The sequence below is a fragment of the Platalea leucorodia genome, assembly GCF_965183815.1.
Source record: "Platalea leucorodia genome assembly, chromosome: 13".
Taxonomy (NCBI): Eukaryota; Metazoa; Chordata; class Aves; order Pelecaniformes; family Threskiornithidae; genus Platalea; species Platalea leucorodia.
The window spans coordinates 16,753,431-16,781,372 of record NC_138835.1 but is presented as its reverse complement, the minus strand read 5'-3'; the positions used below and the strand labels follow the sequence as shown (position 1 = coordinate 16,781,372).

Genomic DNA, 27,942 nt, shown 5'->3' with positions numbered 1-27,942 from the left:
CCCCCGCCGCAGCAGCAGGATCGGCGCGGGGTGCGAGCGCTGCGCTCCTGGACCCTCCGGCCCCGCGGGGCTCGGGTGGGATTTTCCCCGCAAGGAAGCCCCTGCACCACAGCTACGCGCTGCCACCACTGCTCGGGTTCGTGACGCTGCCCGCGACCTCTCGGGGGCTGCATTTCGAAGAGGCCACTGCGCACTACGCTGTCCTTCCTGCCGATGCACCACAGTCACCGGGAAATGAAAGCTCCGAGGACGTTTTCCTTTATGGACACCGGAGCCCAAATCCTCGGTGCTCCGATTACTGTGTAAGCTTTCAAACCACTCAGCAGGATTTTAAAATGTAAGGAAAAGTTTTAGATGCTTTAAAAAGGAAGTAGTGAATATTTGTAAACTACAGCCAAACGTATAAAACAATATTTCTTTAGTTCTAGCTAGAAAAGTAATTCTATCACCTCACAGTTCAGTTTCAGCTACATTCAGGTCTAGGAATCTCCACATTCTTATGTAATGCCTTAAAGCAGCAATAGACATTAAACAACAAAATTAAAGTTTATCAAAAAAGTCTTAAAAATAAAGAAGATTTGGTTTCTTTATCCTGCATGTTCAGTGTATGTAACCTGACCAGGGTCCCTTACACCTGCTGCTACGGTTTGGGGATTTTTGGCAGTTGCTTCAAGAGGTTTTGTTTGTTTAGGAAAAGCAATAATTCGCCCTAGTTCAAGTTTGTCTGCAGCACCCCAGCAGCTGCCTCCACACTTACTGCTCAGCAAGTTGTGACTTTCCAGCTGTAGGCTAAAACGGAATATTTAATGCTCTGGAGGAGACTTCTCATTTCATCAGTTATGCATAGAGCTTCCTGCACTGGGTAATTAAAGCTCTTTTGTCCATCATTTTCTATGTATCACTGCCGTTAGTCCCTTTAAAGAAAAGTTACCCTGCCAGGTTCTTTGGTTAAAGACATTTCCTCAGCTCTCCCTGCGGGGCCAGGCTGCCTTCCCGCAGCACGTGGCCGGGGAGGGACGGTGCCGTGGCAGAGTCCGGCGGCTGTGCCCGTCCCTCTCCCGCCACGGCGGCGGAGCTGTGCATCTTTACCAGAGAGACGAGGGACGCTCGGCTGGCTATTCGCAGGCGAAGTAATCCTTGAGCGGGGAAAAGAGGTGCTGGATGACGGGGACGCTCCACGATCTCCCCAGCAGCTTCTGGCGAGCGCCGCGGCCGATGTTGGAGACGTCCGTGTAGTGGAGGGGGAAGCCGAAGATCCTGCGGAGCAGAGGCAGAAGAGGGGGGTGAGGCTTGGCGGCGGCCCCGCTCCCCCGGCGCCCTCTGCCCTGTCCCCGCGTCCAGCCCGCAGCTCCCTTGAGCCCCAGCCCATTTCAGTCTCGCTCGGCAGATTCTCACTGCTAACAGCCAGCGCTCCCCGCCAGCTCTCAGATTTTCTTGCCCAGAGCAGCAGCGAACACGCATCGCTTTCCACCTGAAGCCTCGAGAGCATTCGGCAAAGGCGACGCGGTTGCTCCTGCTCTGCCCAGAGCCAGCGGCACTTGTCCCAGGGCAGCAGCAGGCAACGGCAGGAGAGCCCACGTCTCCCACCGCCCCGCTCCTGCGGACACAGGCCGCCCGAGAAATCGTCCCACACCAATCTGCGCAACCTTATCTGCCCCGTACGACCTGACCCGCGTGCGGACAGGGGCCAAGTGCCCAGAGCCAGCTGGAGACTCGGGATGCGACCCAAGCAGCGGAGTCAAGGCAGGAACGAAGGAGCCCCGCGCTGCACCTGCTGGCCTGCGGACCTCTGTACGTGGGCAAGCGTGTGCACGCGCCTTGCCAACGGTGAGCTGCCCTGGCTCCGGGGCTCACAGCACCAACGCATTTACAGACACTGAGGGCAGGCAAAATTAACCACCAGCGATGCTAAAATTTTCTATTACAGCTCTGGCGTCCACCAGGCCGCTAAGTTGCACTGGTGTTCGCTGCACTGAAACGCTGGTGCCCCTGGGTGAGCCGAAAGATGGACAAGAGATGTCGGTAAGGTGGCAGGACAGCAGCAGCCCTGGGCAGTCAATGTCACCTCAGGTTTTTTGAGTCGTACTGAAATTAAGAGCCAATTTCTCATAGCCAGAACACCGTACGGTCTTACCAAAGTGCCCTGACGCGTAGCCCGTCAGGTGAAGCACAGCAAGCGTGCCTGAAGTATATAGTGACGTGTTCATCCCACCGATGGCCTCTCCTACAGCCACCACAGCTTTCCTACCGCAATACCCGTCCCCTCCGCAGACTGCCTGCCCCAAAGGCTGGAGCAGAGGTGCCAAGTACCGGAGCGCAGCTGTCGGAGGGAGCAGAAACGCTGCCGTCCCGGGGCTGCGCAGTGCCACCCACTCTCCCCAGCGCCCTCGGCAGCGCTTTCGGAGGGGCCGGGTGCCGGTGCCGTCCTGCCTGCCTCTGCTCAGCAAGGCACCTCTGCAAGCATCGCTCCGGGCTGTTTCACGGAGATAGCGCTGAGTCACCGCACAACCAGAGGAAAGTTGGAGTGCCACTTGAATGGCATGAGAGGACACAGGCTCCGTAATTGCTAATTCACTTTCAAATACCTACCTGCCTCTAGCTCAGCTTTAGTTAGGTTTAACTCCAATGAATATTGGCAATTTAAATATAAAGAAGCAAAAATATTTACAACCAGTCTGCGCTTACTGGCTGAGGTTTTGGCTGCGTGAAAACTCCAGTTTTTGTTGCTAGAAGTATTTGGTGTGCAGGACTGCTAGTAATTGGATTTTACTCTACTCCAAGTCCTTCTGTTGTGTTTTGCCATGAACGTGGGGTGCTGCGAGGTGTGAGCGAAGCCTGGAGGAGTGCAGCCACGCTTTGCCGCAGCAGCCGCCGGCCGCAGTGCGAGCTTCCCCGCGCCGCTGCGCCGGGCTGAGCAGCCCCGGCCAAGGCGGCTGCTCGGGTTCATCTCCGGCAAACCCCTGCACGGCACCGACCGGGGCACGGGGCTGCTACACAGCACCCCCCCGTCAGCCTGGCTCTTACACAAGGGCTGGGGCACGTGTGCATCCCCAAGCTAGACGCCACGCAGCGTCCTGCGCAAGCCCCCTCCCTTCTCCCTCCACAGGCTTCAGGGCCGGGGGCAGAGGACGCTGCTACGCGTTTCCCAGTCTCATCGGCGCTCGTTAATGAGCGCGGCGTCATGTGCACATCGCCGCAGGGCAACTGCGCCGGACGGGAGCTGCAGCTCTTCAGCTCCCGGGAGCTGGGCTTAGGGCCAAGGAGGAAAGAACGACCGCACAGGCACCACGAAACAGAACAAAACTACAGCGAGACGTTCGAAACTACAGCGAGCGATTACCTGTTCATCCCCGGAAGGTTGCCCCAGAAATAGCGTGCTCGGTGGGCAGCTGATATCTTGATAGCATCAATCATAACCGGGTTACACTGCAGGCCACGAGAGGGGAAAAATAAAGGTCAGAGGTGCGGGCTCAGCCCTCTCCTGCACCGGAGCCCTTCTCCACTGCACTGCAGGGATGTAAAAGTCTTCAGCAAACCCTCCTAAGGCTGTAGCCCCAAGGAACCCTTGTTTCACACCAGAGCACGGTCCGGTCAGCCACGTGGGCTCCCATGCCATAGCTATGGCCAGCAGCTAGTGAAAATCACAGCACGCTTCAGTGCCGATTTCTCTGGGCCAGGATCAGGACCGTCAGCCTCCGATGGGGCTTTTACACACACGGGTTCCTGCTGACCCATGGCCCGTCTTGGCTACCACAGAGCTGAAAACCCCTTCCAGTCCCTGACCTCCCTCTCCCTAGAAATAAGAGGCATTGCTCTGAACAGATGCTTTCAGCAAGGCTGGCAAAAACCTGCCCCCAGAGAACTAGCGCTGGGGGTTGACCTGCTGAAAGCCAGCAGGGATCCAGAGCCAAGGCTAAAAAGTTGGTTCCCGGTGCATGCATCAGGCAGGGGGTTTTCCAGTGTCAGGGCCATACAAAACCACAGCCAAACCCTCACAGCCTCAGCACAGCTTGCACAGCCCAGCAAGCGTCTCCGGCTCCGCCGCCTTTCCCACAGCTGGCGGCAATCCCTACCTCCAGAAACCGAGAAATGTCTCTCTTGTCGTTGACCCTCATGGCCACCACGTTCTCGAACATCCAGAAGAAGGGGCGCTCCTCTCCCGCCTTGGGACGGGCGTAGTTGAGCAGGTGGTAGAATTCGAAGAACAGCCTCCCGGTTCCTTCTACAAGGGAGAAAGCCGGAGTGGCGGGTTGGGACCAGCCGCGGCACGGGGGCACGGGGGCCTGGCTGCCCTCCCCACCGCGACTGGCATGGAGACAGCCTGGGCTCTGCCGGTGCCACCCCGCCGTTAGCAGCTCAGAGGGGAGCCGCCACCAACGCAGACGGGGCTGAACCGCCTCCCTGGGCTTTCAGGCGGCTCCGCGCCGCAGGAGCCCCCCGGGGGCAGCCAGCCCTGCAGAGGTAACGCAGCCTTACCGTACAGCCCCTTCCTGGCCGGATTGACAAGGGAGAGGTCGTTACAGGGGCTTCCACCGATCACCAGGTCAAAGGGACCCCACTCCTCAATCTAGAGCGAATGGACAGACCCAGTTAGGAGACGCCACATAAGCAAGTGTCCCCTCCCCGGCAGCGCAGGGGGCAAGCCCGTCCCGGGACTGGCGGGGTGAGACCCACGCAGCCGCGGTGCTGCGTTCCCCAGCCCCCCCGCAGCAGCAGCGCTCACGTTTCTCTTGGTTATGTTCCTGACGTCGTGCACGTAGGTGATGTTGCCCTCATGCCGCATGGTGCCCACAGCGATGGGGTCTTCACAGATCTCCGAGGCGATGTACTTCTCCACTTGGATGCCCAAGTCCTTCAGCACCAGGTACCCTGCCAAGGGACAGAGGTCTGAGGTTGCACTGCTCTCTTTAGTCTCCCAGTCTCCTTCGTCAGCACAGAAGCTCGACGTGGCCACTCTTGCATGTCCTAGGTGGGTGCAGTCTCACAGGACTTCTGGACGAGCAAACCATTCTTTGACCCGTTCCTCCAGGCAGGTTTGCTCCCAGAAAGCACAACTCCAGAGCTGAGTGAACCGAGTCAAACCAGTTGCCCTCAGGCACATCTCCACCAGAGGCCAGGCTACCAGCACTCCCCCAGCTCTTGCTTCTCAGTGAAACCAGCACCCGAGACGGCACTCGCCGCAGCAGGAGCCTCTGCAGGCAAAATTCCCGTGCCCTCCCTCCATGCCCACCTCCTCCGCAGCCCTGTCCAGCAGGAAGCACCCTCACACCCTTCTGATGGGGATCCCCCTGCCCCTCATTCCCTGCTCCCCACCAAGCTTTCAGAGACAGGTCTGAGGCCATGAAACTATTCACCCCGACACCCAGTGCTGCAAGCCGCCGGGACGGTGCTCTTCAGCGCCTCACCCGTTGCTATGCCATCAAATAAAGAGAGCACTCGAATAGGTCTCCTCTTCGCTGGTGGCACCGTTGGGTAGACTTTGGGCGCAGCCTGCAATGGAAGGACAGCACTGAAGCCCCAGCTCTGGGCAGCGCTGCGATGCTCTACGAGGCCAAACCTTGGCTCTACAGGCATCGCCTCCACCTTCAGGGGAGCATCTGTGGGGCCAAGAGCCCAGCGCCCTGGGAGAGGGCGGATGAGCGAGACCAAGGCAGAGGGAGGAGGAATTTTGAGCTGTTCGCCCTGCCCTCTGCAGCCCTCTCCCCCAAAGCCCAGCGCCCGCTGCCTGCCCGCAGCCCTTACGTATTCCTGTCCCTTGTCGCTGGTGAAGAAGTCCTGCAGGCGGGTGTTCCAGTCCTGCCGGCGCTGCAGCACCCCGTAGCTCCTCTGGGGCTGGCACATGTAGCAGTTCCAGGGCTCCTGCTCTTTCGCCTTGGCCGACGTCCCTCGCCCCACCAGCACCTCCAGACACTCCACACAGAAGCACCTGCCCAAACCACAACACCTCATGACCGTCACCTCCAGAAACCCCCCGGGGCCACCCCAGCCTCTCCTGGAGTCTCCCCTGCCATGCACCAGAGCCCCCACCCCATTTTGTAGGATGTTCTTCCATGTAGTATCCTGGTTTTTAAGGCTGCTAACACAAGGTGGTGACCCGGGCGCGGGTAAAGCTCCTGCAATCCTCCCCAGGGCTTATTCAGGTGCAGGGTGGCTCAGCGGGGACGGGCGGGCTGTGCGGCAGCCAGCTGGGCGCCAGCTCAGCGCCCTGCCCAGGCTCACGCGCAACCCCGCTTCCCAGCTCTGCTGGGAGCCCAGCTGGACGTGCAGAGACGGGGCCCACCTGCAGCAGCTGGCGTTGCTGCAGAGCAGCAGCTCCTTGCCTTCGCAGCAGACGGTGCAGTAGGACTGGTAGCCGTCTTCGTCGTACATGTAGAAGAGCTCCAGGAATCTATCCTAGCGAAAGGACAGCCGGGAGGAGAGGAGGACAGAGGATCAGGATCCGTGCTCAGAGCGTGACCAGAGAACGCAGCTTTGCTCCGTCCCTGGTGCACGCTGAGAGCTCAGAGATGCACATCCTCGGTGCTTCAAGTGGAGAGAACATGCCGAGGGGCAGCCCCGCGGTGGACCCAGCACGGCCAGGATCTGGCAGCATCACCCCTCCTGTCCCAACAGCGCTGGCTGCAGCGGGGCTGGACTCTGCACCCCATCCTCCGGCCCCAGGCTCCCGCTCAGCCCCGGCACGGCAGCACTTACCCTGCAGGTCTGGCAGAGGCCCCCCTCGAACAGCGGGTGGAAGGTGGCCGGGTTTCTCCTCCCGCAGGACAAACAGCTGTCTGTGTGACAGAGCGCTCCGCTCAGCCGGGGCAGGGAGCCCCCCGCGGGCGCGCAGACCCCCCGCCTCCGCCCCACCGCGGGCTGCAGAGGCTGGAGCCTCTGGTCCGATCCCCGCGCGCGGGTCCAGCTGCCGCTGCAGCTCCGCCGGGAGCAGGCCCTGCGGGAGGGTCTGCGCAGCGCCCTGCTCCCCTCCGCGCAAAGGGAGGCCCAGCAGCCGGCAATCGCAGCGCTTGCCCCCTTGCTACACGCTGCGGTTAAAAAGGGACCCGCGATCTTTGCCTAGCGCTGCCAGCAAGCACCTGCATCAGCCCCACACCTTTCCCCAAGAGAGACAGGGCGACCGATTACCTTCGAGACTCCCACTGTTGTTCGTAACTTCGGAAACCATTTGCTCTTCATATATTAAAAAAAAAAAAAAAAAAAAAAGAGATTTATCATTCCTTGTGTAACACACTTTAAATGCGCTCTACTTAAAGATGCCTCGCTTCTTGCATTGAAACCGCTACAGCTTTGCTGAGCATTGCACAGAGACAGCAAGGCATGGGCACATTAGAAATTTTGGTGCAAACCTCGCTGTCCTTTCACTGCTGGAGGTATTAGAGCTAGAGCTCAAAGTGGCAACACACAGACCATTTCCAAGCTGAGCGATTAAAGGAGCCCAGCTTGTGGTGCCATGTTTTGCACGTGGGTTTGCTGGTGTCTTGTCAGGCACAAGCGAGCAACAGGAGACCACAAAAGCTTTTGCGTTCGGAAACCAAGCTCACGGCCCCCGGGAAGAGCCGAGCCCTTTCCTAGAGAGGCTTCCCGGTGCTTTTCAGGATGCGCAGCCCCGGCCATGGCGCTCCCCAGCTCTCGCTGCCGGTTACCTCGGGTCTGGTCCTCTTCCACTCGCTGCTCCTTGCTGTTGTTGCAGGGGTTGGTCTTCAGCCTCTTGGTGGGGGGACACTGCTCGAGGGACAGCACCTCCTCTGTCCCGTTCCTCAGGGCCCCGTTCTCTGCAAGGGAAAGGCGGCTCCCTGGGGACAAACCTCCGGCCCCAGGAGCTCCCCAGGGCACCGGGGGACATCTCCTGCCGAGCCCTGCCAGGTCCCACCCAGCCAGAAGCGGAGCCCCCCCGACCGCCCGGGCTCCCCACGCGTGGCTCGAGGCTCAGCCAGGTCGCCGACTTCCAGGAGCAAGGGTTTTGAGGGTGCTTTACTCCAGCTTTTTGCAATGCTGCCGTGGGGGACCCCAGTGAGGAGCAAGGAGCCCCAGGGCCACCTCGAGACTGGCCGGCACGGCCGCGGCAGAGGGCGAGCAGGCTCAGCTGGGGCCGACCGCAGTGCTGGGCAGCTGTGGCTGCTGCCCACGCCAGCCCCATGGCTCACGCCACCACCTCACCTGAGGCTTTGGGCGGTCGCAGCCCCTTGAGGCCCAAGGGTTTGAAGCCGGTGAGCGCCCAGTCGATCATGGGCTTCAGCTGCTCCTCCAGGGACTCCCCGGGGGCGGCTGCAAACGTCTTCCCTGACCGGCTCCGGGCAACCTGCCGAGAGGAGGGACGGCGTGGGCCAGGGTGACCGGGGCCAGCCCCAGCCAGGGAGCAGCCAGGCTGCAGCGTGCATGGCCCACATGCCTGCCGGGGCTGCGGTCCCAGGCCCCCTCCCCGCCACGCACACACGTGCGCAGGGCTCGGCGTCCCCGGCACAGCGGCAGCTGCTGGATTCCCACACTGGGTGTGCCCTCGGCCGCGCTCCCGTGCCTCCCCTCCCTGCGATGAGCCCGTCTGTCCTCCACCAGCCCCAGTCGAGCTGCGAGCCGGGACAGCCCAGCCCCAGCTCTCGCCCAGACTCTGCTCCCCAGCAAGCAGCAGGAAGCAAGGAAGAGGCAGAAGAGGTGCCTGGGGGTTTGCAGCACCGTAACCCGGAGCACGACGCACCCCCTGGACGGGGATCAGACCCACGGGGTGCTCAGTGCCAGCCCCGACCGCAAAGGGCATCCAGCACCAGCCCGGGACGCCTCCTGCCAGCGTGACGCTGCCTCGCAACCGCGATGCTGCCGCGCATCAGAGCCCCCGGAGGGAGCCTGGCCCCGGGGGTTTCTGGAGCAGCAGCAGTTACTCCTGAAGCCCCCGGGATAAGCAGAGTTTGGCCCCATGGCTGCACTTGGAAATAGTCCCAGCAGAGAAAGGAGGGTTTTCCTACAGACATCTGTCCGCATCGCCCCAGCAGATGGGGGAAATGATTCATTCTGGAGCGCGGCAGGAGCTCCCTCGCTGATCGCTCTCAAGGTGACTCACAGGCGTTATCCAGAACCACCCCCAGATGCCAAGCAGAGCAATGTGCAGGGGCAGAGCCGGGAAGCCCCGGCCCCAACCACCTCCCCACCCACTGCCCGCGCTCCGCAGGCGCCTGGGCTGAGCAGAGGCCCAGCTTCCCGGCTGGGACATCTCTTCCTGCCCCAGAGAAGCGTTTCCTTCGCTGGCTCAGCTGCGGCAGCCGCCCCGGGCACAGCCCGTCTCTCCCTGCATCCCACTGCCCCCCAGAGCCCGGCCGCTCCCCTTGGCACCTCATCCATCCCACCCAGCCCTGCTCCGCGGTTACCTCCAGGGCATGGTATATGGCTCGTCGGTAGGAGACCAGCTTATTAAACGTGGAAGAATTGAAATGCTGCCTAAAGGCCATCAGTCCCACCAGCTTATCTGCAGAAACCTGGGGGAGAGCAACAAAAGCTTACCAGCAGGCACGGGCACGCCTCGCTTCGGCCGCGTGCCCCACGCACCGTGCCCCCGCGCCGCAGACCCGGCCCTGCGGCACAGCGGTTCCCAGCACGGCTCCCACGCCGCAGCTGAGGGCGCTGGGCCGCGGCCGTGCCGCGCTGCCGGGGCTTTGTCTGGACCGTGCAGCCGCGCGAGGAAGCCCAGCCTCAGCTTTGCAGAGGGCGACAAGCGGCAGAGGGAGGACGGCAGAGGCGGCAGCATCGCACTCACGACTAGGATGAGTGTTTTGCACCCTCTGCTGGCACCGCGCCTCTGCCGGCACAGCCGGCGCGGCACAGGCAGCCGGCACAGCGCTTCCCTCCCTGCTGCCTGCAGCCCAGGGCTCCGGGAGGGCATCCCCCACCAGGCAGGGAGCGACGGGGGCAGCCCTAGAGACCAGGGTTCGGACAAAACCCTGCGAAGGGGCCAGGCAGATGTCCCCGTTGCTGGATCCTGTCACCAGCCTACGGTGGCCAGTCATTAGTTACAGACACTGGAGCCACGAGAGCACGCCAGAGCCTGACTGCGCTGAACACCGGGGTCCGGGCCCGAGGAGGCTGCCGCTGGGCACGCACATATCCCAGAGGCAGCCCAGGAATGGGAGAGCCGGCAGAAATGTGCAGGGGAGGGGATTCCAGCGTGGGCAAAGCCGGGCACAGGCAGGGGCAGGCAGCAGGCTCACCTCCGAGAACTTCCCGTCTCCGAACCACTGCACCCACCGCATGCCCGAGACAGCCTGGCGCTTGGCCGTGGCTCTGTAGGAGACGACGATCGCAGGCCACCAGGAGAAACCTTTGATCTTCCCCCAGACGAGCTCCCCAATTCCAAACTCCTTCCCATCCTGAAAGCAAAAGAGGACAGCACAGATCAGCCAAAAGCACAAACTCCCCATTTTATCCCAGCAGCCCCGCAGGAGAGCCCTGGAGCGCGGGGGAGCGGCCACGGAGCACCCTGCAGAGCTGCTCACCACGCGTGGCACTCACCGGAGCGAAGCCACATGTGTGGGCCTCTGCACAATGACCTACAAAAGCTGCACCCTCCTCCCTCAACAAACTGGCAGAGCACATCCCCGGCAGCGCTGGCTGCCAGCCCCGCACCAGGCAGGAGCTCGGTGGGAAGGTCTGCGCGTTGCCAGCCCCAGGCCAAGCCGGGCGCCTGGCACGCGCCGCGCGGTGCGTGCTCCGTCCTGCACAGCCCTGCTGGCACCGGCGCCCCGTGCATGCCCACTCCTGCCCGCCCTCCCGGGGTCTCTGCAGACACCGGGAAGCCTTTTCCTGCCCTCACACAAACCAGCAGCTAGGAAGCGCCGGCTGTCACAGAAGGGCTTGCAGCAGCCCCGGTGATGGGGATGGGCAAGGCAGGTAGGCAGCAGCTCCGGGGAGCGCAGACGGACTCCCCCGATCCCCTCACCCACCGCAGTCACGTTTATCTGGGAGAACCTGGCTCACTGCACGCTGCTGCCGAGCCACGAGGCACGGCCCAGGCCGAGGGATGCGGGAAGCACGGCAGGGGATGCTACTTGTCCTGCCCGCCGCAGGGAGCACTTTGCACCGAGGCTGCTCCCTGGGCTCCCCGAGCCGATGAAGCTGCTCCTTGGCACAGGGAAGCCCCTTCACGGGGCTCACAGCTCAGCTCGTCTGGCTGCACCCCAGGGAGAGGGCACCCACCCTCCTCTTGTTCCCACAGGGGAGAGCAGGGAACAGAGCAGAGCGAAAACAGAGGGGAGAAAAAGAAGAGCTGGGAATTTTGGCGCGACCATGCCAAGGGCCTCCAAGAGGCAGGCTGACGGGGGCCACGCTGGCACGGTGCTGTGCCCAGGGAGGCACCTCACGCAGGAGCAGAGTCACCTCCGCCTGCAGAGGCTTCCTTCCCAGCTTTGTTCTGCAATTAGGCACCTAATTATGCAGCAAGATGCAATTGCCCAATTCCTGCAAGTCTCAGGCCCTGCCCTGACGCCCGCAGGCACTGAATCACGCTCCGCTGCAGCTCCAGCAGCTTCATTCCTCTCCAGCATCCCCCGACACAAACATTTTCTGCACACGCAACTGCCTGTCTCGGTGGGGCAGGGCACGGCCGCCAGCCCGCCGTGTGCTGCGCACGCGTCTCTCGGGGCCCTCGGAGGCTTTGCAGCCCCACGTGCGGCGCGGGCAGGGGCTCGGTGGGGCTGGTCCCCGCACGCTGCCCGTCTGCAGCAAGGCGCCCCCGGAACAGCACCGACCCCGCTGCCCTGCCGCTGCCCCACGGATGGGGACAGCCCGGCACCATCGCGCCCTGGACACGCAGGGAAGGGCAGGCAGGAGAAACAGCAGTGAGGTTTCCAGAGGGTCCCCTCGCCTGCAGGCTTGGGATAAGCCAGGAAGGTTTGTCCTCGCCCCGCACGTCCCAGGCGCAGGATCTCCGCGCAGGAGCACAGTCTGGCCCCTCCATACCTGGTACTCCAGCGCCATCCCTGCGTCTCTGCTCTCCGGCTCCTCAGCCCCCAGCTCAGCGGAGCCGTTCTGGCCCTCCTGGGAGCTGCTGCCGGAGAGCGTGCTGCTGCTCCGGGACGAGTCCCGCGAGTCCTCCTCCGTCAGGTCGATGGTCACGGGGATGGACGCGGCCAGGCGCCGCTTGGAGCTCTGTGCAGCGGAGGGAGCGGAGCGTGAGCGCGGCAGGAAGGTGGGGAGAGGGGCAGGGGAGAGCAGAGACCTGCCCCACGTCACCCCCAGCCCCTCGGCCGGGGATCGGAGAGGGGGAGCCAGGGAGCAGGGGCACCGCCGCAGCCAGGAATGGAGGAGAGGGGGCATCTGAGGGAGAACTGCTCTGCTTTTACTTGCAAGACATAGAAAATGGTGCACCACTTGCTCTCTTCCCTTTTGCTCTCCCCAGTTCACCCCAGGGTGTTCAAAGTCCCCAGTTCATAGCAGGGGTAAGCAACAGCATGCACCCCCCCACTTCACAGGGGAAACTGAGGCACGGAGAGGCCGTAACATGTCTGAAGCCACTTGGCCAGGGCACAGAAGCGCGGGTCTCCGGAGCCCCAGGGAAGCCCCAGGGGAGCCCTGGCCCTGCGCAGACCCTCACCCGCAGGGGAGTTGGCAGGTCCCTGAGAGTCTCCACGCTGTTCGGTTCCTTGATCTTCATCTCGTGCCGGGTCTGCCCGGCCTGGAAGATGAGGCGGACGGGGGGCTTCTGCCTGAGGCTGCTCTCCCAGCCGGCGCTGCCCCGGGGCCGCACCTGCAACCAGAACAGAGAGGTGCCGTGGCACGGACGCCTTCCCCACACCAGCGGCATGCGGGGACAGGGACAGCCCGCGCTCCTCGGGGCTGGGCACCAGCGGCACCGGAGCCCTGGGGATGGGGGACGGGGACGGCAAGAGGAGCACAGATGGCTGCGGGAGCCACCGCGGGCTGAGCCCCTCGCGACCATGGACTTTGCAGCATCTCTGCTGGGCTGCACAGCCGTGCTCGGGAGCACCCACTGCTGCAGCCCCCAGCACCCTGCGCTGGGGGCAGTGGCCCACCAGCAGCTGTTTACACCAACTCTTGCTTCCAGCTGTCATGTGCATCCTCAGCCATGCCCTCCTATACCCTCCCTCCTCGCAGCTACAGCCTCGGCGGCGCGACCGAGAGCAGCGGGAGCCCGGAGGACCGGCTGCCGGAGAGCCGCGGGCCCCGGCGGAGCCGCCGTCCCGGGCACAGCACCCCGCTCTCACAGGCAGGCACGGGCGCGCTCCCTCCCACAGCCCGGCCCTGCAGAGGCACCCAGGGCAGCCTTGCCCCTGCGGTTTCAGCAGCCGCAGTTTACAAACAGCCTAACCCAGGCACGTTTCCGGCATCCGGCATAACAGAGTTTCAAAATGAAATGAGATTTTGCAAGTGAAGAGCCCCCGAACCCAACAGAGTGGGAAAGCAGAATTTTCACCCCAGCTGGATTTATGGCTTTTTCTTTCGGAAGCTGCCTCGTCACAGGCAGATCTCCAACCTTGGGGTTTTATTTCAAAGTCAAAACAATAAAGCCAGAAGGCAAAAATGCTTCCAGACCCTGGAGGTTTGTCAACCTAGTCAACAAAAGAAGGGGGGTCAAAACTGGGATCCAGCCCCCCAGCAGCTGAAAGCAGGCCACCCCGAGAGGGGGAGACACGAGATGCTTTGGGCCATCGATACAGCCAAGACTTTTTAAAGAAAATATCAGCATAATAGTTATTAGACTGCTGCAACATGTAGTGGGCATCACTGCATCACACACCACACCCTCCTGCTGCTGCTGACATAATCTAAATCAGGAATTTAAAAATGAAAACAAATATTATGCTTGTAAATGGATATTGCGTCTGCTGTTGGACTGTTCCCCTGGCACCGAGCACGAGAGCCGCCCGGAGGGGAGCAGGCGAGGGTCCCAGGCACCCGCTGCCCGCCGCAGGCAGCCCACAAAGCCCCCGGGCAGCAAGGCCTGGGTGAGCACTCACCTCCTGCGCCCCTGCGAGAGCGAGCGGCCAGGACAGGTCCTCCTTGGAGAGGTCCTTGCTCACCCTCTTGTTGTTCTTCAGGGACGCCAGCCCCAGGCCCCCGGCATCTGCGCAGGGAGAAGGCAGAGCGGCCTCAGGCTCTGCGAGCCGTCCTGGCCGTGCCCCCACACGCCTCAGCCCGCGACTGCTCCAAGCAGCGAGGCGTGATGTGAAGAGACCGAAACCTCATCTTGGAGAAATGTGGCCGAGAGCAGAAGACAAGCGGTGTCCCCGAGGCTCCCCATGGCGGTACTGCTGACACCGGCAGCCCCAGATCACCCACCTGCCCCCAAACTGGGAGGGACTCTAAAAGCACGTGTGGGGACCGTCTTATGTACTTTTTTGCTCCTGAAAGCTCAGAGGCACAAGGAAACCACACACCCGCTATTCAGGGCTTGTCGCCCGTTCATTTGAAGCAGGACCCCGTGAACCCAAGAGGGGGATTTGGGGACCAGGACCGGAGCATGCCAGGAGCTGTGACGCAGCCCCTCGGGCCGGCGGCGCTCCTCCGGCGGGTGGGGGCTCCCCGCCTCCCTCGCTCCGGGGGTTCAACCATCCAGGGGCAGAGCCAGCATCCCACAACCGCTTCTGTCACCAGGGCCTGGACGTGCCGCCGGAAAGCAGAAACCCAGCGGAGTCACGGAGGGACCCCGGCCACGGCCACGATGCTGCAGCCCCCGGCAAGCCCTTGGGGCGGCGGCTGGGAGATCCCTGGCCCCACGCATCCCTGCGCATCCCGGGCATGGTGCATCCCGGGGAAGGCACGGCGAGACTCACCTGGAGCGCTGGGCTTCCCATTCGCCTCCAGAAGAAGGGCGGGCGGGTCGTTCGCAGGCTCGGTGCAGTCCCCGTTGATGAGGATCAGCTCTGCCCTGCAGTCCGCCTCATCCCGGCCGTGGCTCTTCTCCTTTTTCATGGTTGCCTGTGGAAGCCAGAGTGGAAAGGAAATTTAGCCATGCAGAAAGTCCCAGGGAAGGCAAAGCAGCCAGCGCAAGCTCTTCAAGCCAGCCACAACTTCTCATGCCCTTAGCAGAGGGGTCTGACCGGAGACGCATCCGGAGCGGTACCGGGAGCTAACGGGCACCTGGACAAAACCTCCCCACAAACGTGGTGGCCCTGAAGATCCCCCAGCTCCAGCGAACAGAGGCCCCAGGCACAACCCTCTTGTCCTTAGGGAAGCACCGGGGCTTTTCTCCAGGGCTGCACTGGCCCGGCCCCGCCATCCGTACGCCGTGGAGCGCTCCCGGGCTCGGTGCTGCCCAGCCCAGGCTGGCTCTGCCGGAGCAGTCCCGGCCGCGGCTCCAGACCCTGTCCGGAGAGGAGCTGCACTTCCCAACCACCTTGCAGAAACCAGGGGACATCCCATCCCCTGGGCACCAGCCTCGCTGCGCTCCGGCCGCCCAGCGCACCCAGCACACCCAGCAGAGGGTGGGCTGTTACAGCAGCAGCAGGACACAGCAGCCAGCTCGCCACGGGGGGCAAAGTCCTGGCGCCTGCAGCGAGTTCAACTCCCCCTAAGAGAGAACACTCCTCCTGCCCCCCGCCTCAGCTCCCCCGCCCCAGGGCGCAGGGGCAGGGCAGGGGGCTGCGCTCCAGCGCTCAGCACCACCACCCCAGGGGCCGGGGGCAGCGAGCGCCGGCGTCCCCCGCCCCGGGAGCTGCCGCTGCGCAGAGAAAGCCCGGCCAGGCGTCCCCGGGGAGAGGCAGGGCCCATCTCGCCTGCACCCAGATGCCTCTGCCTTCCCTCGGGTGCCCTCCCTGGATCCTGTTTTTGGAAGTGGAAGCTCCCAGGCTCTCCCAGAGGCACCCAGGACTACGCTAACAACGCTGCCTCATTGCTGGGCTATGGATCTGTGCTGCAACTTGCCCCTTCGCCAGCACAGTCATTTCAAGAGCACGTAGCTCAGCAGAACTAGCTAAGGAGCAAGCAAGGCTTTACCCATCCAAAGCCCTGTTAGGAAGCAAAAGCAACACCCCCCAGCCCCACAGAGACCCCGGGCTCCAGCCCCGCCACCCCCTCCGCGGCGCTCTCGCTCAGCATCGCCTCCAACTGCTTCCCTAACAATTGAGATTTCTGCTTTGAGATCATCTGTCAGCACCTCTGGCAAACAAAGACCAGTCGGGGTTTGATGTTTCGGATGCCGAGGGCAGCGTTAAAACCCTGGTAACACCCAAACAGAAAGAAAAACAGGTGTCGGGCACCCACCTCCGCAGGCAGAGCCCCCGGGTGCACGTCCTGCCTCCCCCCACAGACGCGGCTCCCCAGCAAAGGGGTGAGAAGGAGAGGAACGGCACCAGAGGGAGTCCAAAGCTGCGTAAAGCCCTACAGCTGTGTGCAGAAATCCCACTGCTGCAGCACATCTGCTCCCAGACCCGGCGAACAATTCCTGGGAGCTGCCCAGACTCGCTGGGCTGCCCCCGGCTGCGGCGGCCGGTCCCGCACGCCGGTCCCACGCGCGCCGGCCCCGGATGCTCTCGGATGCAGCAACACATCCCGGTGCAGCACAGCCGGGTCAGCTCCTCCAGGGTCTGTTCCCCCTCCCCAGCCTGCGATGCTGCAGAGCCGCAGCAGCCACAGCCAGCAGTGAAGCTGCCACAAAAAATAGTGAACCTCACAAAAAATAGGGGATCTCACTCAGGAATCCATACAGCGAGGTGCGAGAGGATACGCTGCTCTTTTAGCATGAGGGCGACGCGGAGGAGAGGCTGGGGACAGGGAGATGGGGCAGCGTGAGGCTGTTAAGATCCAGGGAGGGCAGGAGCAGGCACGGTCACCTCCCAGCCCTGCAAAACATCCGCACCCTCAAAAAGCCGGGACCTTCAGAGGACCTTCGCGTTCGGTCCTTTGTCAGGAGCCTGCTCGGGAGCCTCAGACGGGAGCCTGAGCCGAGGAGGTTCAAACTTGCACCTCCACGTGGCTTTTCCTTTCTCAGCGCCGGGGGCTGCCCAGCGCCCAGCACGGCCAGCCCGCAGCAGGCGACGGGGCCAGCGTGTCCCCGCCAGCCCTGCACCGGGAGGGGACACAGGTCCCTCACCTCGCCCGCGGGAAGGGCAGCCCTGCCAGCTGCTCTGCGGGATCTGCCGCCGGCACGGAGCACCCCCGCGCCAAGCTCAGCTTTGCCGGTGCTCAGGGAACTCCGACCTCATCTTTGTTCCAATTACAAAGTGGGAAAAATGAGTTCACTTTGGAAGCAAGTGCTCCCCGGCAGAGCTGGAGGCCCCCACGCCAGGGCTCTGCCGGCCCGGCCGCAGGCACCGGCGTGGCACGGGCACTTCAGCTCCCCGGGTGCTGCAGGGCCCGCAGCGTGCGTGCGGGAGCGAGCGGTGCACACGCAGGATCCCACCGCTCGCTCCGTGCACTTCTCTAACCGCAGCACCCGAGATCACGCGAGGACATCCCATCACCATCCCGACACGCGAGCGGGAAAGGGAACATCACACCACGGCCCAAACTGCAAAGCCAGCGAAACCCTGGCTTTCCCAAAATCCTACACCAAGGCAGTGGGACCGCAGTACCCATCCCTTCTCCTGCTGCTGCTGCCTTTCGCACCAAGCAACGAAGGCGCAGGCCGGAGGCCGTGCCCGCCGGCGAGGCCCGTCGGCTGCCGAGGATCTCCCGCAGCAGCCGCCGTCCGCGCGAGCCTCGCCACCTCCTGCTCGGGAGGAAGGCTCGGCCCTTTGTCCTCGCCTCCCCTCGCAGGAACGCACACCAACATGTGCACACGGGGCATTACGAAAATAATAAGAAACAGAGCGCTCCCCTCACATGTTCTGTCTCACGGGAGGAGGAGAAAAACAGCACCGCAGTGTTTGCATTGCTTAACGCGCTGCAAACACACGGCTTGGTGCGAGGACCCACGGAACAAAACCACGCAGAGTTCCAGCCCCGCTGCCGCGGGCTCCCGAGCCCGGCGCTAGCCACAGCCCCGCCAGCGCCTGGCGACCAGGCCGGGCCCGGGGCGATGCCCCGCCGAGGCAACGCACCCGCCGAGGCCGCATCCCGCCCCGGTTCTGCAGTACCAGCTGCTTTAAGGTTTGCCAGGGCGGCCGCAGACCGGAGGGCGGTAGGAGCTGGCGGTCCCGGGCCGGGCTCGGGCAGGGTGCAGCGGCCGCGCTCACCTGCGGGCGTCCCGGACCCCGGGCCCGCCCGGGGCTGCTCCCCCAGCCCGGCTCGCCTGGTTTCAGTTTTCCTTCTTGAGAAAACAGAGCGGCCCTTATCAGGTGCGTTTCCACGGGAGGTGGAGAGATTGCAGGGGAGACAGCCGGACTTTGCCTCCAGACAGGGGCATGCATATCAAAAGGCTGGAGGGAAGCGCTTTACGGGATGGCTGGGATGGCAGCCATCACCCAAGCCCTGTTTGAATAACAAAAAGAAATAAAGGACCCCAATGGCCGGGGCTCGCTCCCTCCGGCCCGGCTCCCGCCGAGGGCTCCGGGCCATCGCGCACACAAATGGCCCTTAACTCTCCCCAAACCGAGCATTTCCCCCTAATCCCGGGAAGAAAAGAGTTGCTGGGCTGGCAGCTCAGCAAGAAAGGGAGCCCATTTTGGCAGATGCGCTCGTTAAGAGGGGCAGGCCCCGCTCTCCCCTCCCCTGCCCCCTTCCTCTGCCCGGCCCCGGCCCCGGCCCCGGCCCCCGCCGCTCCCCGGCCCCCGCCGCTCCCCGGCCCCCGGCCCCCGCCGCACCGCAGCAGCCCTCTGCGGCCACCCCCGGCTCCAGCACCTCGCCCGCTGCCGTTCAGCAAAGCTCGGGGGAAAGAAAAGAAACAAAAAAACCAACCGGCCCCTCCTCTCCCAGTGCAGACCAGGCCTGAGAAGTCTCCTGGGCAGCCACCATCACGGCCAGCCGCTGCTCCAGCCGCTCTAGGCTCTTTACCATGCTCATCTCGCTCGGGTCCCGCCGCGGGGAGCCACGCCGGCCCTCCCGAGCCCCCCGCCCGGCGGGGAGCAGGCGCCGGGGCCGCCGGCGGGCAGGGCCGGGGGCTGCGGGGCTCCGCCGTCGCGCAGGCGGCTCTCGCTCGGCGGTGGCCGGTCCCCGTCCGGAGCGGCTACTGCCTCATCTTTGCCCTGCACAAGAGGACACAGAGCGATGACAATGACACCTCGCCGGGCCCATCTCCCCCCGCCGGGCCCCGTCCAGCGGGGCTCAAGCCGCCGGCCCTTCCCGCAGCCGGGGGCTGGGACACCCGGGCTCGTTCCCCCTCGTTTCGTTAGACGTTGGGAAGCTGGAGACCGAGGCAGGAAAGGCCAGTCCTGCCGCAGGGCAGCACCCCGGCCCCCTCCCCGGCCCCCTCCCGAGGGAGGTCGGTGCAGCACCAGCGAGAGCTCCGGGACCCCGGGTGCCCGCCCGCTGCTCCCCTCTCCCGGCCTCCCGGGACCTGTGCCCCACGCTGGGGCCACTCCGGAGTTCATTGCTCTCTCTCCGATGCTCTCCCTCCCCCGGAGCTTCCCCCCGGGCTCGGGAGGAGGAGGATGCCGGCAGAGCCCCCCGGGCCCCCCCGGGCCGGTACCTGCCGGCTGGGCCGCTGCCCGGCAGCCGAGGCGCCCCGGCTCCGCCGCCCCCTCCCCTCCGTCCCCAGCCCCGGGGAGACTTCGCGCCCGAGGCGCCGGCCGGGAGCCGCTTTCCTGCGAAGAGAGAAAAAGTCAGATGCGCTGACAGATCCCTGCCCCAAGAACCGAAAACAAAGGTGCTCAGCCCCGGCAGCGCGGCCGCCGCATCCCGGGCTCCCGGAAGCCCCCCCCGGGCCCCCCTGCCTGGGGGCGGCGCTGCCCGGGGCCCGCCGAGCCGCGGGCAGGGGAACCCCAGCCCTCCCCGCCCCGGAGCCATCGCTTGCCGTTTCACCGACGGGAACCCAGGGCTCCGGGGCTTTGCCGCGCTCCCGCCGCGGCCCCCGGGCTCTGCCGCTGCCCCGCTTCCCCTGCCCGTCCCGGCATCGCGGGGGGTCCCCGCCCCCGCCCCCGCCCCCGGCCCCGCCGTGACAGCCCCGGGACGCGCCCCCGGGATACGCGGCCGCGGCGCCTCCGCGGGAAACTCCGAAAGCTGCGACGGGAGCCGGAGGGGCGGGCGGGACCGGCGGGACCGGGAGGGAGCCCCGCCGGGGCTGCGGGCGCACCGAGCCCCCAGACCCCGCCCGGGGCCGAGCGCCGGCAACAAGTGGCGGCGGGGCCGCCGCCCCCTCCGCCCCGAGCCAGCCCCCGGGAACCGGGAGCGGGGCCGCCGGATCGGCCGGGGCCGGGGCGCTCCCGCGGCAGCCGCCGGTGCGCCCGGTGCCGCCTCCCCGCCCGCCCCATTGTCCCCCGCCGCCGCCGCGCACAACAAAGCCGCCCACGAGGATGCACCGCGGCCGCGGCCGCGGCCCCCCCGGCCCCCCCGGGCCCCCCGGGCCCCCGGTGCCCGGCCCCGCGCTCACCTGCGCCGCGGCGGGACGCGCCGTCCAGCGGGGCCGCGCCGCCGCTCGCCGCCGCCCGCGCCCCGGCCGGCCCCCGACAGCCCCGCGCTCCGGTTACATGGCGCTTTAACCCTGCCCGTGCTGGGCAGCCCCTCCTCCTCCGCCGCCGCCCCACGCCCGCCGCGGGGGAGGGGAGGGGAGCGCGGGGTCCGCACCGCACCCGCCCCGGGCCCCGCATTCCCCCGGGGCCCGCACCCCCCGGGGCTCCGCATCCGCCAGCCGCGGCTCCGCACCCCCGGCGCCCCGGTATCCCCCCACGGCCCCGCATCGCCCGGGACTCCTCCGCATCGCCCAGTGCCCCGCATCCCCCCCCGGTGCCCCGCATCCCCTCCCCGGGACTCAGCATCCCTCTCCCGGGGCTCCGCAGCCCCCCCCCCCCCCCCCCGATGTCTCGCATCCTCCCGGGGCTCCCCATCCCCCGTGTCCCCCCCGCCAGGGGCTCAGCATCCCCCCGGGGCTCAGCATCTCCCCAGGCTCGGCCCTCGGAGCCCCCCGCAGCTCAGCCCCGCGGCAGCGCAGCCCCCCGGGGCCGGGCAGAGCCCTCGCCCCGCCGAGCCGCCCCTCTGCCCGCCGGCTCTCCGTCAGCACCGTGCCCCTCGGCGCGGCGGGCACAGACAAAGCCTCGCAAGTTTTAGGCTCAGTTCTTGTCGGTTCTGTCCCTGTGCCGTAGGAGACACTTGCCAGGGCTGCGCTGGGGGTGCGGGAAACAGCCCGCGCCTCTCCGGCCCAAGACAAAGCATCCAGAGTCCACGTGGGGTATAATCTTCTGCGCTCACTTGCCATTACTTCTAGATCCAGCAGAAAACTCTGTAACAGTAAGGAGAAGGAATATGATTATCCTGGTGGGATAGAAATAAGCTTTCAAGGCCAGGAGGAGAAGCGAGTGAGGCAGGCGAAGTATCTGAACCCTGCGGGAGGTGCCTGGAGCAGCCCAGGGGCCTGTACAGCAGGTTCCCCCAGCCCACCCCAGCCCTGCAAAACACGAGCATGAAAAATGTGGCCGCACGTGCAAAAAAAGCCCTGCAAGTGAACAAGAGAAGGGGCCGAGAAATCCGGTCTGGATAAGCCTTCGGGAGCACTGGAGATTACAGTTCAAATAAACACGCACCGCATAAAACTAAGGCTAATTTGCAACTCCGTTGAGTAGATTAAAACCAAGCAAATAGATTTTACTCCTGTTTGTTTTTCCAAATTTGGGAAGGCAAATTGTTTTTGCGGGTTGTGCTCACGAGAGTTTCCAGGGCACTGTTAGGGTGGGATTCGCCCTCGCTTCAAGCATCCGCGGGCTCCTCTCCCTTTCTACGGAAACCTTGCTGCCTCTGTTGGCCCCGCTGACCTGCCATCAATCTCCCGCCCGGCTGAAACGCCCTCTTTCTCTCTCTTCCCCTCAGTTATCATGACATTCAGGAGGGCACGTCTGTGCACACTGTTTTTCAAGAAGGCCCGGTACCAAACAAAGCGGCTCGGGGCAGATGATGAGCCCAACCCTGACCCTTTCCCCGTCTCTGCTACACGCAACTGCAGAGAGATGCTGCACGTTTATTTCTTAACAGTCAAGAGAGTTCGCATGACAGCTCACGGGGGAAAAAGGTACCTTTAAAGAGGATTTTATATTTAGGCTCCCGCCAGGCGTTTCTGGTACCCTGCGCCGGCCGTTCCCACTGGGCAAGGGCTCGCAGCTGGCAGCCTCTGCGCGCAGCTACAGCCCCGCCGCCCCCTCCAGCCCTGAGGCCTCCAGCACGGGCAAGCGGTGGGACACAGCCCCGGGCCAAAGCTCCTGCGCTCCATCGCTGGAGCGGCTGCGGGAAGGGAAGCGCGGCCAGGCAGAGGCTCACACGAGCAGGGAGCAGGGCTGGGGTCCCCCCCGCCCCGGCCGCAGGCTGCACGTCCTCTGTGTGCTGTGCCACGGCCACGTCCCTCCCCGTGACGGAGCGACTCTCCCATCGGCACCACGGCTGGACTGCCCAACACTTCTGCAAAAAATCATTCCGGCCAGAAAAGCCACTGTCACACCTGGCTGGCCTCCCTCGGCCAGCATTTCAAATCCACGGAGCCAGTGACCGAGCAGCTGAACGAGCCGCTCTCTGTCACCATCACAGCGGAGTCGGATGGGACTGGCAACATCCATTCACATCCGAAGTGACTCCTCATCCTCACCTTCCACTGTGAATGCTTCCCAGTGGCTGTCCCAGCCCTTCCACGCCTAACTCAGCACTCCCCACCCTAAATCCTCCTCCTCACCAAAGGCTGCTCAGCTGTTGCCTTCTCTGCAGTGTCCCCAGGTTACGGCACCAGGCCCAGCTCCTCTCTGTCCACCTTATTCTCCCTCTTCAAATCTCTTCCTAAGATTCTCCTCCACCACCCCGGCCAGGCAGACCAACACCGTTCCCTGCCCGGAGCTCTGCTCCGGCGCTGGTCGCCTGCTGTCTCTTGCCTGGCACCCAAGCGTTTGAGCTGGGACCTGCTCCGTGTTCCGCAAGCAGCGCGCCTGGTGATCCTAAACAAAGCAAGCAATCATGTGAGCGAATATGTGTCGTTACCTACAGCCTTCAGCAGCGCGACCTTGCCATCTCCGGATCTGTGGGTCCCAGCTTCCCAGGCCCCAGTACCGGCTCGGCGTTTGTTCGGTCTTACAGCAGGCAGGGAGAGGCACCAGCACCATTAAATCCCCTCGGACAGTTGCGAGCTCCTCTAGCGACCCTGGGGCTGGGAGCAGGAGGAACTTTTCCTCCGCTGAAGCCAGCGCCGACGCTCCTGCGGAGCTCAGGCTTCGGGGTTCCCCGTGTCGGTGTACGCACAGCACACAGCACGGCAGCTCTTGCCCAGCCTGCAGTAACACTCATTTTCACTGCCTGGCATTCCTCACTGCAAGACCCCACCGGAGCACGTCCCATGGGATGTGTCCTCCTCTTCCACGAGCGGCTCCGTGGCCTGAGCCCCCGTCCCGGCCCCGCTCTGGCTGCCCACCTCTCCGCCAGCTCTGCTCCATCGCAGCTCCCAGTGACCAGCCGCTCCTCACCACCGCTCCCCGCAGCAGCTCTCCTGCCCCGCCATCTCCCTCGAGCCCGAGGCAGAGCCGTGCTACCCAGCCGCGCAGCGGCAGGGCTCTGGCTACCGAGAGCAAGGTCCGTCCCTGCTGCGGGAAAGCCTCATCCTGCTGCCACATGTGGGAATGCAGCCCCCAGCCTCCCCTGCAGCTGGGCTGGCTTTTCCCATCTGGGGGAACGGCTGTTTACACGGAGATAGGAAGTGTTCTCCCTCCTACATGAAGTTTCTAGCCCTTCCTGCGGGCTAGCCAGGACCGCATGATACAACCCTCTAATAAAAATAAGGTTAAAAATAAGTGTCATCCGTGTAACCAGACCGTGTAGAAAGTCTGCAGCTACCAGCATGTAAACTTCAAACACACAGGCACACAAAGAAAAATCTTCAATGCCTCTCTAACAAAGCTGGCCACAAAATCCTTTTTTTGCTAGAAAACAGGATACGCCTGCTACAGCCTAATCTGAAGCGACGAGGCCTCCCCAAACCGCCCTCCTGAGCATATGTACTTTTATCGGGAGAGAGGCTGCCCGCGGGGGCGGCTGCCCGCGGAGCCCCTCCACGCCAGGCCCGGAGCCGCCGGCGGCGCAGGGATTATCAGCCCTGCCCAGGGGCAGGGGAGCCCCGGCAGAGGAAGGGTTTCGCCTGCGGTCACAAGCAGGAGCGCGCCAGAGCCCAGCAGTGGTGCTTCCAGCCCGCCGCGACCTTCGCACGCAATCCTCGCCGTAATTTACTCCTGTAGCAACGTTTGCCTGGGAGCAAACGGTGCAGAGTGTGATGGGGGAGAGGAAGGGGCATTAAACTGCAGGAGAACCCCAAATCCTTGTCTCATTTGTATCAGCCTCCCCCGGGAACAGAGCTACCCCCCCAGTTTCAGCTGGGCAATCTCCATCACGCCAGCAAGCCGGGAGGAGTTGCAGCATCCCCCAGCCCGCGCAGGGAGACGCTCTCCCGAGCCCACCCAGCCCGAGGCAGACGCTGCAGATGGGCAGAACACACAGAAAGCGGGGGGCTCAGCACCAGCCAGGGTGAACGGCGTCTGGGTTTCACTCATTCGCACTCTCATAGCTTTTCCAGGCCCTTCTCAGGCCAGCAAGCGCAGGTAATACACCCCCGCTTCAGGGAGGTGCTCCACGGCTGACCCGGGAGTGACTGGAGTGCTTTGAGAGCTTTGGATAGAAGGTGGCATCAGAGACCAGGACGGTGACACCCCGGCATCTGATCCCTTGGGAATATCTAATGCGGACCCTTCCCCAGGTAACACTCTCCAAGTGCTGAGGAAGCTTTTCGAGTTTGACGGGTGAAATGAAGCTGAAAAATACTTCTGAAGCAGGGCACGCTGATCCTCTGGCTCACTCGGGAGCGCAGCATCTTTAATACCGTTTCCCTCTGTGTGTGTGTCCCCCTTTGCTTTTTGCTGCTGCTTTTACTCTATTTGTGTATTTCATAGAATCACAGAATCGTTAAGGTTGGAAAAGACCCTTAAGATCATGGAGTCCAACCGTTAACCTATCACTGCCAAGGCCACCACTAAACCATGTCCTCGAGCACGAGGTCCACTCGTCTTTTAAATGCCTCCAGGGATGGGGACTCAACCACTGCCCTGAGCAGCCTGCTCCAACGCCTGAGGTTTGTGTATTTGTGGTGAACAAGCGTGCATACCTGTAACTAACTCCGACCTGCTGTCCTCAGCTTGTCCTGGGCTCTGATGAGTCGATCAGCGACAGGCTCTGCATGAGAATGGCCTGGCAGAGGCACCCATCGGGGCTGATGGCTGCCAGGGCACCCAGGCCCAGGGGCAGCCCCGGGGGGCTCTGCCCGGGGCCACCCTCCGTCCAGCACCCCTGCGACGAATCCAGACCATCCAGACCCTCACCCTGCAACCCTCGCTTTTATTGGAGTCAATCCTTTCCAAAAATGAGCGCTGGCGGAACCCAGCCCGCCTGCCACCGCAGAGCCGCCGGTGCCCTGCGAGGGCTCCCGGCACCGCACGGCCGCTGCAGCCCCAGCAGCGTCCCAGGAGCAGCGGCCGCCCGGTTTCCTGGCGATTGTTTGAACAGGATGTTATGAGCACGTACCTCAACTTCAACTCTTCTTCTTGGATCCTGTCACTCAACTTGCCCCAAGAATTTGGTTTGCTGCCTGGGAAACTGTTTACCACCGTCGGCTTCCCCTCTGCCGTACCTCCTGCATGCCCACACAAGCACACCTGCGGCCGCGGGACCGTCCTCCGGCAGCTCCCAGAGCATCACCCTGGGAAGGCGCGGGGACGTAAAGGCCGGTCACAGGGACGTAAAGGCCAGGCACAGGGACATAAAGGCCAGTCGCAGGCTGCTCCTGCACAGCTAATCCCACCATCCAAACCAGACCCAGAATTGCCTCTTTCCTTGTTTCAGTTTTTCGGCCACACAGTACAGGTGAATGAATTTTGGTGGTTGTGAAAATGCGTGGTAATTAACTGCAATTATTAATTTACACTTAGGACAATTTACATAAGGCTGTATGCAACACGTTAAAGCCAGAGGGAATATCGTGCTCACAGGCACGGGCATCCCGTGCTACCCAGTCCATCCACCTCCCTGAGTGAGTTTTAGTTAAGATTAACTATTTTTTACAGACAAGCACGTCCCGTGGTTTAAACATGCCGACGTGGCCAGTTCACCACAGAACCTGCTAAATTGTTCCAACGTGAAACATTTGCACCTTGTTTTAAGGTGTCCTAAATATTTAGGGTCAAATCCTGCAAGCACCCCCACATGGGGTGTTTTCACCTCAACCACCCCATTCTGTCGAGGTACAGCGTTCCTCCCTGTGGATACGAAACAGAAAATCCCCCAGCTGGGCTAGGAGGGAGCGGGAGGAGAGGAAGCTGAATGTGAATGCTATTTCCAGCCAGACCACCAGTAAATATCTCTTAACCCCTCATCATTAGTGGTACTTTGCTGCTTAACTCCTTGTTTATGAACCACTACTGGGATATCTTCGCAATGAAAGGCACTATAAAATGCCTACGCTCTCATTTGCAATTGAAAGTGTCGGTAATAAAGCAGAAGCCTCGTGGGCTGCTGCAGTTTTACCTCCACAAAGGCTTTTGTACTGGCCCTGGGCAGCCAGCGAACACCTTCCCAGAGAAAATGGGTCCGACACATTCACGCTGACAGTGAAATAACTGCCGGAGAGCCTATTTTCCTGCTCTTGGAAAGCCACGAAGTAGCAGCTTAAGGCAAGGGAGTCTTGAAGTGTGCGATCAGCTCCATGGTTCTCAGTGGGAATACATCCAGTTTTCTGGATCAAGGCCTTCCTCCGGAGCAGAAACAGAAACGAGACCGTGTAACAGAGGGTGAGAAGGCGATTGTCCAACTCACCTGCCTTCCTGCACGTCTCTGCATCAGCGGACCTCCTGCTTACGGGTTATCGTGAGAACGGGGTTAAAACCTCCCTGTGAGACCCTGACCCCCGTGACACGAGACACTATCTGTCCGGGCTGAGCTGCCTCTTCGCCTTCCTTACCCGACGCCTGCCCACCCCAGGGAGCCCAGCCGTGGGACACGAGCTGCCCTGCCCCGGGCCACCGGCCACCGGCCACCGTCAGCCTGCGCTGGGCTCCGCAGCGGGCAGCCTGGGGTGGCATCTAGAGGGGGAAACTCGCACCCGAGTGTTGGGTCCTAAGTGGAATTTTCAGGGGAAAAAAAAACCCATTCACCCTATAAACTCTGTTTTTTAAACAGTTTATTTGAGGTTTTTGTACAGAAAGCCAACCTGCACCGTTCGGCCGGCAGCCAGACCTCCACCCCGCAGGTGACGCTCAGGCCTCCGCACAGAGGGTACCCGCCGCTCTCCCTTCTCGCCTGCCGCTTAGGCTCCGCGCTTACCGGCCAGCAGACGTTTTACCGGCCACGGAAGTGATCAAGTGCATAAAATTAAACACGTGGCTGAACATCTCTAGGGCGCAGATCTCAGCGGAATGAAGAGCCAACACTCGTTAGCAGAAGCACACCGCCATAGGCCTGCACCGCAGCTCTCCCTCGGGGGCTGCACCGCCCCGGCTCGGGGAGGGCAGCAAGAGGCTGCCCCACACCTTCCCCCCACGGCGGCTGCTCTCCGGGACCGGTCAATGGCGCCCGAGGCCCTGCGGGAGCGGCCGCGGCCAGGCCCCCCCCCCGCCCCGCTGCCGCCCCCGACGCCTGGCCGCGGGGCCCGGGCACAGCGCTGCCGAGAGCCCCGGGCCCCCGGCCCCGCCGGCGCCGGGCCAACGGCGGGGGCTCGGGCAGCGGCTGCAGGGGCGACCTCGGGGCGCGCCAGGGGCCGGGCCGGGCCGGGCCGGCGATGGAGCGCGGGGGGAGCCCCACCGGGTGCCCTCAGCCGCCCCCCTCCGCCGGTGCGGGGCCGGGGGCCGGGGGCGGCGGCGGTGCGGAAAGTGCGGCCGCCAATGCTCAGGCTGAGGCGGGCGGCGGCGG

At 63.5% G+C, this 27,942-nt stretch overlaps 1 protein-coding gene across 1 annotated transcript; it reads right to left on the bottom strand.

Annotated features, from left to right (window-relative positions):
* Positions 1–713: 713 nt before the first annotated feature.
* Positions 714–18,873, bottom strand: DNMT3B (DNA methyltransferase 3 beta; the record flags this gene model as incomplete). Its single annotated transcript, XM_082325707.1, has 19 exons — positions 714–1,257; positions 3,341–3,426; positions 4,074–4,222; positions 4,477–4,567; positions 4,724–4,869; positions 5,406–5,490; positions 5,743–5,926; positions 6,281–6,393; positions 6,694–6,773; positions 7,123–7,167; positions 7,641–7,769; positions 8,155–8,296; positions 9,354–9,461; positions 10,191–10,349; positions 11,938–12,126; positions 12,572–12,724; positions 13,956–14,062; positions 14,772–14,916; positions 18,775–18,873. 19 exons carry the CDS (start codon positions 18,871–18,873, stop codon positions 1,116–1,118), a joined length of 2,352 nt encoding a protein of 783 aa, XP_082181833.1. The 3' UTR covers positions 714–1,115.
* Positions 18,874–27,942: the final 9,069 nt, after the last annotated feature.